The 9,833-nt window shown below is 40.0% G+C and overlaps 1 protein-coding gene across 3 annotated transcripts in view; it reads right to left on the bottom strand.

Annotated features, from left to right (window-relative positions):
- Positions 1 to 3,585: 3,585 nt before the first annotated feature.
- hykk.2 (hydroxylysine kinase, tandem duplicate 2) overlaps positions 3,586 to 9,833 on the bottom strand; it is an 82,088-nt gene continuing 75,840 nt past the window's right edge. For all 3 annotated transcript variants that reach the window (XM_088349592.1, XM_088349593.1, XM_088349594.1), the window contains exons 4-5: positions 9,510 to 9,690; positions 3,586 to 5,989 (exon numbers count right to left, since the gene is read on the bottom strand). In XM_088349592.1, coding sequence (XP_088205718.1) covers positions 5,547 to 5,989; positions 9,510 to 9,690 — 624 coding nt within the window. In that variant the 3' untranslated portion in view covers positions 3,586 to 5,546. The remainder of the gene's footprint in view (positions 5,990 to 9,509; positions 9,691 to 9,833) is intronic.

Below are 9,833 nucleotides of genomic sequence, written 5' to 3'. Positions count from 1 at the left end.
CCTCGCCCCACAGCTCAGCCAGTGAATATCTTTTGTATTTAAATGTAATTTGTATTTGATTTGATTCTTCTTCTTCTAAAAAAATCCCTTATAGGCAAATAGATACAATATAAAATCCTTCAAGATGCACAATTATTGACAGAGATGGGAGTTAGCTCACACCTTGTAGAATGGATTACTGACTACCTGACAGGCAGACCGCAGTATGTGAAACAGGGGGGCTGTACATCGGACACCGTGGTTAGCAGCACAGGATCTCCGCAGGGGACCGTTCTCTCTCCGTTCCTATTCATTCTATATACATCGGACTTTAAGTACAACTCTGAGTCCTGCCATGTGCAAAAGTTTGCAGATGACACTGCGATCGTGGGATGTATCAGAAACGGGCAGGAGGAGGAGTACAGGAAATTGATTCAGGACTTTGTCCGATGGAGCGACGCAAACCACCTGCACCTAAACACCACCAAGACCAGAGAGATGGTGGTGGACTTCAGGAGAACCAGAACTCATCCGGTTCCTGTAACCATCAAGGGAGAATGTGTAGAATTTGTCCAGACCTACAAATACCTGGGTGTGCAGCTGGACAACAAACTGGACTGGACTGCCAACACAGAAGCTCTATGTAGGAAAGGGCAAAGCCGACTTTACTTCCTCAGAAGGCTGGCCTCCTTCAACATCTGCAAAAAGCTCCTGAAAATATTCTATGAGACAGTAGTGGCAAGCGCCCTCTTCTATGCGGCAGCGTGTTGGGGAGGCAGCGTCAAGAAGAAGGATGCCTCTCGTCTCAATAAACTGGCTAGGAAAGCGAGCTCTGTTGTGGGCAAAGAGCTGGACAGCCTAACAACAGTAGCTGAGAGACAGGCACTGAAAAAGCTGAGGTCAATCATGGACAATCCATCGCATCCGCTTCACAGCATTATCTCCGGACAGAAGAGCAGTTTCAGTGACAGACTGCTGTCACTGTCTTGTACTACGGACAGACTGAAGAGATCTTTTCTTCCTCATGCCATGAGGCTCTTTAACTCCACCCGGCAGAGTAAAGGCCCACATTAAACCACACCACCTACATTGGATATTACTGAATCTTACTGCATTATGTGTTCTGTGTAGCACTATTTGGTTACTCTATATAACATGCTAAAGTGGGCATTTGCACGTCACACTGGGTATTTGTATATTGTATTCTTTTGGCTTTATTATTGTATTGTTCTCAGCTCAGGGATACTGCTGGAAATGTGAATTTCCCTTAGGGGATGAATAAAGTATCTATCTATCTATCTATCTATCTATCTATTAGAGATGTTTGGATAGGACAAGCCTTAAACCAAATTCAAACAAAAGATGCCTAGTGCAGAGGGTGTAAGGTTGTTTAAAATTGTTCAAGTGCTTGAAATGTACAGTTATGTTAGGTCAATTTTTTAAATACAATACATATCTAAGAAATTATCCAAACTACCATTTAAATATATCAAACAAGAAAAAGTACCCCTTTTTGTGTTTTTCAAAGAGTCAAACATACGGTCCATGGGCCAGATCAGGGTTTTTATTTAGCCTGCAAGAATACGCTGAAAGAAGCACAAGAGAAGAATGACTCGGAGTTTCAAAAATGTCCACGGGATGCTGCCAAAGCCAGGCACCACTCACAAAGCTACTGGAGCTGTATTTATTCCTCTCTTTCATCTCTCGCTCTCTCCATTTCTTCTCTCCTATGTCTCTCTATTTCTTCTATCTCCCACCCTCACAATTTTTTCCCTTTACTTTTCCTTTCTCTTTCTCTCTATTTCTTCTCTTTTCCTCACCCTCCCTCTCTGCTTCTCTTTTTTTCAATTACCTTAAGTTTTCTCTCTCTCTTTCTTTCTTTAGCTGTTTCTCTCACCCTTTCTATTTTTTCTCTTTCCCTCTCTCACTCTATTTTTGGTTCTTTCTCAGTCTCTCTAATTCTTCTTTCTTTTTCTCTGTGTCTTTTCCTCTTCTCAATTCATCTTTCTTTTTTTCTCTCACTTACAGACACATCAGGTGGTTCAACAGGTCCTTTAGGTCTGCCCAGAGTCGGCTGATTTAAATGGCATCGGAAATCAACATTCGGCTCAGGGAAAAAAAATCAAAAAGCAGTGGCTTAGCATTAGGCTTTTGTTTACGTGCAGGAACGGGTTTTTCTGTTATTGATTTCGTTGACCTTCTCTCCTCATTGTTATTTTTTTGTTTGAGAAGGAAACAAATGCAAATGTACAAACTTGCAACAGATGAAATTAAAAATCCTGGCTAAAAGTGTTTTGGACTGTGCGAAACTATAGTTCTCTGCTGTATTTCCAATAGGTGGAGTATGAAGGAGAGCAACCACAATGTCCAAATGCCAAGGGGATTAATGGCACTTTTGAGTGGGGTTGGTATATTAACCAGACTTGCCATTTATTTCCAGGATTGGTGGATTACAAAAGCGAGGGGAATAAAGACAAAGCATGTGAGAAGAGAAAGATAAGGCAGAGAAGAGATGTACCTTCAGCAACATCAAGAGCCAGATGAACCCACTTGCAAAACACACTCAATGTTTAGATTTCACAACCAAAAAAAACTTTTCTTTAAAGGGACACTGTGTCATATTCGATCACTAGATATCACTGAATTGTGTAGTCCGGCCAAAAACAAGTGCTGAAAACGCCAAGGGAGACTGGAATCTACGAAGACTCAAAGTGACCAAACTGCAGCATTTTTCTTCTAATTATTTTGCCCAGCCTTTAACAAGGTTTTGAGGGTACCTGTAGCAGCTATACTCAATATTCTCACCACAATTTATCTGAAGCGGTTTCCCTTTGGTAGATGTTACAGGCCCCTCAAAAAGGACAAACACGCTAAGACCATTCCATACTAAACAAAAAATTGTATACCTTGTGACTTATTTTGAATTTTCTTTGTTATTGCACTACTATACATTGCACTATTGTTACAATGCAGTCTTGTTTTCATTCCAACTTGGCAAAGCTATTCACGTAGCACTTAGAGAGTGGCCAATATATCTTTTATCCTGTCTTTAAAGTTTTTTTTTCCACGTCTTACCCTGGAGTGCCATGTCTAATCTCATTGCATAAAATGTTTCACCAGGTTAAATGTTTAGTTTTTAGTAAAAAACAATACAAGTTACTTACAGAAGCCTTAAACATACTTATATAAAACCTTAAACAGAAAATATAGCACTAAATCAACTTACGAACAATCATCTGGAACCTTACTCGTTCGTAAGTCAGGCAGCGTCTGTACTCATTTAAAATAAGAACAGCTTTCCTTTTCCAGTTCTCTCTCTCGCTCTTTCAGTTGACAAAAAAAACAGAAAAAAACATTGACTTAACTTTAAATCGAAGGTTTGGACACCCCTTCAGTTCGGTATTGTTAACGCATATTTCATAGAAAAAATATTTCACTTTCAAGATACTTCAAAGGACGAACCCCACTTTTTAAGGTTTGATGATCATTTGTGCACAGCATTTTTCAGATCTGACCGCAAATACTCTAAGATTGAGGTCTGGACCTTCTAGCATCTTATATCGTTAGATTTAAAACCCATTCTATTGTAGATTTTACTGTTTAGGTTTATTGTCATGTAAGGTGAACATGCGCCCTATTCTCAGGTCTCTTGCAGACTCAAACAGATTATCTGTCAGAATTGCCCTCTATTTGGTTCCATTCATCTTTCTCTCAACTTCCCATCAGTCCCTGCTGAAGAAAAGCAACCGCAGCGTATGGAGTTGCCACCACATATGACAGTAGAGATAGTATTTTCAGGGTGATATGCATTTTACTCTTGCGCCGACCATAATGCTTTGCGATTAGCCCAAATAGTTCAATTTCGGTCTCATCAGACCAGAGCACCTTGTTCCGCATGTTATTTGTGTCTCCCATGTGGCTTCCTGCAAACACCAAACGGGCCTTTTTTATAGAATTATTTCAGGAGGGGCTTTCTATTCAGCCCCTGTGGTCCTCACCTATGGAATGGTCTGTGGGGACCCTTGATATTAAAAAGAGGCGACTCAAGACATACTTTTTCATTATGGCTTTTAATTTATCATTTTTATTTAGTTTTCATCATATCATATTTTACTTCACATTTTTATTTTTTGTTTAGCAGTTGTTTCTATTTATATTTTTTAGTGTTTTCTCATTTTGAGGGCCTACATTGGTAGTGTGTGGTTTAAGGGCTGCAATCCGGCCATCTGCCGCTATCCCTTATCTGTGTAGATAACTTTCCCCCAGGTCCCTTTCCTCACATGATTAGTATGTGCCTTGTTATAATCATTTCATTTCGATTACTATTTTTGTGTGCGTTTTAACCATGGTGTGTGTCCATAACATATTTCGGGCTGTTCAGCGGGACTAAAGCAGGGGATTTTACAGTCTTATTATACACTTAATGTTTTTACAGTACTTTCAATGGCAAGGTATTGCCTGAAAAGTGCTATACAAACAGGGTTGGGTTGGGTTACTTTACCTTGATTACTTTAAATTACTTTTGGATTACTCAAATACCAAATATGCTAATAAAAGACCAAAGAAACTAAATATGAATCAAATTACAAAATGTTGTGCAGGCTTGGGGAGTAACGGAATACATGGAACGGCAAAAATGATGTTGGCAAGCTGTTTGGATTTATTTTGATTTTGTTTCTGTCGCATTTTATGTTAGTTTTGCCGGAGATCAAAGAGATCAAAGCCAGGAGAGAAAGCTTACCATGTGTTGTGAGTCATAATTTTAATCATATTTAGTTTCTTTTATTTGCATATTTGGTATTGGAGTAATCCAAAAGTAATTGAAAGTAATCAAGTTAAAGTAACCCTACCCAACCCTGTATACAAATACATTTGATTAGGTTCTCCTTGCCACTTTTTTAGAAAGGGCAGAATACAACTGATAGTTGTCTTATGGATAGATAGTCCCACTTCAATTGTGTATGCCTGGAGGTCACCCGATGCTTCTCTGATAAGTTTTGTCCTTTGCTGGGTCGGTATTTTAGAAGGAGGGCCAGGTATTTGTAGGTTTGCAGTGGTTTTATGCTTTCTCCATTTTTATATTATTGCTCGCGTGTTCTGGGAGATGTGAAAATGATGCGAAATCTTCTTGTGTCCCATTTATGCTTTGAAATTTTACAAAACTTTATCCCTGACCTGCCGGGTGTTTTTTTGTCTTCATGCTATCTGTTCTCCCGTGTCACCTTTCACAGACCTCTGACCCTATCACAGAGCACATGCATCCAAACTGAGACTTGATGACCGACCAGTGCACTGTGGCATTTTTAGTCATTTAGGTCCACATCGGGTGATTCAGAAGTCATCGGGGCTTTTCTAGAGTTAATTGGCTGAGTAACACCTATTTTTCTTTTTTTTTCGTTATAAATATAAATATTTAATCTGGTTCTACTTCATAATTGTACCTAACATGTTTGTTTGTTCTTAGAATATATTTTAGGTTTTTTAGCTTCAAGTTTGAAGACTGAAATGTGGCAATACGACAAAAGGTTCTTGGGGGTGGGGGCAATACTTGCGGTAGGCAATGTATTTCACTTTTTTTTACTGAACTGGGCAGCATTTTGGAACCATACCCCCTCCACCTGCTCTTTTCCCATCTTGAATAGATTGTGTAAAATCGGAATGCCTTTCTTGGATGAAATCATCAGATACTCTTCATTTTCGGGTTGCAAAGTCACCGAGTGGCGAGCCATCACCAAAGACTGGCAAAGGCGTGACAGGACCAACCAAAAGAGGCAGTCTCTCTCTGCCGGGTTGAGCGGTAGAACGCTTTCCCAGCCGGCTAGGATGGCTCCGCCCACTTGGATGGGGTCGGGGTGCTCCAGCATCATATACGCAATGGTGATAGCCAGTTCATAAACGTAACAACCGAAGTTCATGTCGCCGAAATCGATGATGCCGGAAATTTCGTGGCCTTGGTTTCCATTTGCTTGCACCAACACGTTGAGATCGTTGAAGTCTCCGTGAATGAGGCCTATGGAAAGACAAAAGAAAAAACGACATAAGAACTTTTATGCGCTGGTAGGTGGTAAATTCTGGACTTCAAAACTCTTTTTTGGCTACATTTGAACAGGGTTTTACCCAGTACTTTTCCATTCATATTTAAGACTTTTTAAGACCTTACCTATCTCACACTAATCAGACATCCACAATTACAAAGAATCAGTCAGGATAACTAAGAAACTCTGATTAGGACTGGGACATGTGACAGTTCCCATCCCGAAGTTACTCCAACGACAACAGTGTGTTGGAGACAGACAGTACATAAAGCTCCAACATAATGCTGCATTTTAAAAAACGCGGATATCGGAATTTTTACGACCGACACATTGCATGTTTGCATGATACTTCTATCACCAGAGCAACCTCTATCAAGTTTTATTTAATTCAAGAAGGCGTTTGATAGAGTATGGCAAGTTGCATTAGGGGCCACCAAGGGGAAGTACAACATGGGCCAGAAACTAGTTCAGATCATTGAACAACTGTATGTAAATGCCAACAGTGTGGTACTTATCAATGCTACCATTGGAGTGTGGTTACCAACCACAATCAGACAAGGTTGCATTCTCTTTCCAACTTTATTCAACATCGACCTGGAGAGGATCATGTCCAAAGCTCAGGAGCAACATGAAGGTAAAGTCAGTATTGGGGGACACAATAGAATAGAATAGAATATACCTATATTTTCATTGTTACAAAATGGGTTAAACATATTGTGACAACGAAATTGGACGTGGCACTCCAGTCTCACATTTAACAGTGAGGATAAAAGAAAACAAAGAAAATAAAGGTTATAATTTACACAATATTTACACAACATCACTAATCTCCCTTTTGCTGATGATATTGTCTGATTGGCAGGAGACTGACAGGAACTCAGAGCTCTGGTCAATTACCCGAACAAAGAATCAACTAAATATGAAATGAAAAACATGACAGAAAAAACAAAAATAATGACCCACAATCCTTAAGGTATCACCACAAACATCACCATCAACCACAGAGAGCTAAAACCTGTCAACAATCGCCTGGAAAAGGATCAACCCAGTATGGAATGGAAATCAGCCTTGGAGATGCGATGCTATAGGAAACTTTTAAGCATTAGCTACTTAACCCATGTGACAAACAAAACGGTGTGTAACACTATCAGAGGGCACGTTGAAACTTACGAAGAACTGTCATTGACTGTGCGCAGACGGAAATTCCAGTGCCATGGTCAATCACAAGATCATCAGGACTGCCCAAGATAATTCTCCAGGGCAAGGTCCAAGGGGGCAGGAGGAGAGGAAGACTGAAAAAGAACTGGGCCGACACCAATTAGTAATGGACTGGTGCCAACTTTGTCACGACCCAAGAACAGGCCAGGGACTGTCAACAGTGGAGAAGGGATCCTTGAACTTTAACACACAGATAAGACACGGAAAAAAATTACAGAGTAGATAGCGATAATGCCCTGCTCAATCTCTTCTTCCTGTTCAGTCAATCTCCCCTTCCCCAATTTGTTTGAGATGGACCACATCTCTATTATCGCAATTTTGTTTGTTTTATTACCAATTTCTGCTCATAGTCATGGGTCACAAGAAATTTTGTGTTTATGGGAAGGAAAAGTGGAAACCAGTGACAACAATGATCGAGTCAAAGTAGGAAATGCCAACAGAGAAGCTCTATGCAGGAAAGAACAAAGCCGACTTCCTCAAAAGGCTGGCGTCCTTCAACACCTGCAAAAAGCTCCTGCAAATGTTCTATGACACTGTGGCAAGCGCCCTCTTCTATGCGGCAGCGTGTTGGAGAGGCAGCGCTAAGAAGAAGGATTCCTCTCGTCTTAATAAACTGGTGAGGAAAGCGGGCTCTGTTGTAGGCACAGAGCTGGACAGCCTGACAACAGTAGCTGAAAAAGCTGCAGTCAATTATGGACAATTCATCACATCCACTACACAGCATCTTCTGCAAACAGAAGAGCAGCTTCAGCGACAGACTGCTGTCACAGTCTTGTTCCACGGACAGACTGAGATCATTTCTTCCTCATGAGGCTCTTTAACTCCACCCGGGGGAGTAAAAGCCCACATTAAACCCCACCCCCACATTTGCATATTACCATATTTCTATTACTGTGTGTATTTTGGGTAGCACTATTTAAATACTCTTTATCAACACGTTATATTGGGTATTTCTGTATTCTATTTCTATTATTTTATTTTTCAACACAAGGATACTGCTGGAAGTGTGAATTTCCCTATGGGGATGAATAAAGTATCTATCTATAATTGCAAAATATGAAAATAGTGTCTGCCATAAAAGCACTCCTTGAAAGTTCAGTTAATTGTTTCAAAATGTTGTATTTCTAGCATGTTTACCAGTAATTGGCTATTTTAAAGCTTATATGTGATGTAGGCTTATATACTAGTAAATAGGGTACTTAAAGTCATTTTGGTTTTGCGGGCCATTTTCTTTTGTTTGAAAAAAAAATGAGCATATTTTTCCATCCCTGCTTCAGACTGCACAATGATTACATTTAATAATTGTGAGAAGTGGATTTTTTTCTTGATTTGGGTCGCAGCTTGTCATTAGGGCAGACCAGTTGAGAGCTACTGGCTCTAAATACAAAAGTCCAAGGTGACGTCTCAAAACATTCATGACACCCTTCGAGAGAAATGAGTACATGCTTTTGTCAACGTTATTCATGTAATACATAACAGGAGCAAAACGGGAAGTTTGACAGTGTTTTATTCGATATTTCCAACAGACTCAGAATATTTAAACTTTTTCACTCACACATCCAAGTCCTCAATTGTTACACCTGAATTGAACAGTGGTGGAAGTTATCTGTCAAAAACACTAAACTTCTGTTTTCCATGTCATCTGCGTCAAAATCAGGTTCCTGAACGCTCCTTTAATCCTCGAAGAACGATGACAAGTGAACTTCACCAAAATCCGACCACTTTTCAATTCTTGAAAATATTCAAGGATTTTTAAGTGTGTGTCTGTATTTGAGGTTGCATTATGTTGAGTGGAGAGTGGCGATTTGCTTATTGTATATTTAATGTTTATATACGGAACTTTGAGTTGCATTTTGGTCAAAAATGCTATATAACTACATTCTGATTCGATTGCAAGTTGGCACAGAAACCACCAATGACAAAAACATGATTCTATTCATGTCTGTGTTGCCCTGGCACTGTCTAAAAATCTAGTGTTCGCAATTTACACGATGCAGACTCATTTGCACTTTCTTATGGCACAGTAGTAAATATATGCTCGTCTAGGTAATCGCAATCTTGAATGGTCGGAATGACGGATGCGAATTACTTTATTTTTGTAGCTGTCTAGGCCCGCGGCATAGAATCTGTGGTAGTTTTGAAACCTGTACAAAGACCCAATTGAGTTTCGTTCTTAAATTTGAGCTTGTGGCTTTGAAATAGGTGCTCTCTGTCATCTGTCATTCACAGTATTTCTGCCTTTGCAAAACCAATACACCAGATGAAAAAAAGACTCACTCTTGCGGAAGCTGGAGTATTTGGGTCCCACAGCGGTTTTGTAGTGATGGAGGACAGACGTCACAACCTCCAGGAGAGGATCTCCTTCGAGTACTTTGATGTATTTCTCCAAAAGAGGAATGCTTGACAAACTCCATAAGAAGCCTTCCCTGTGCAGTACGCCAAGTTGGGCATGTTCCATCTGGGGTAAAGACAGTACATTCATAATACTTTTAAATAGGGCCCAATCAATTAACCAGATACAGATTATATCTAAAAACAATCAGCCAAATGATGGTTTTCACCTTAGAGCAGGGCTGGGCAACTAGTTGGAGTCGGGGCCAC

This window comes from Urocampus carinirostris, chromosome 12 (genome assembly GCF_059441175.1).
Source record: "Urocampus carinirostris isolate Australia breed hairy pipefish chromosome 12, RoL_Ucar_1.0, whole genome shotgun sequence".
In the NCBI taxonomy this organism is placed as follows: Eukaryota; Metazoa; Chordata; class Actinopteri; order Syngnathiformes; family Syngnathidae; genus Urocampus; species Urocampus carinirostris.
This window is presented reverse-complemented; position numbering and strand designations above follow the sequence as displayed.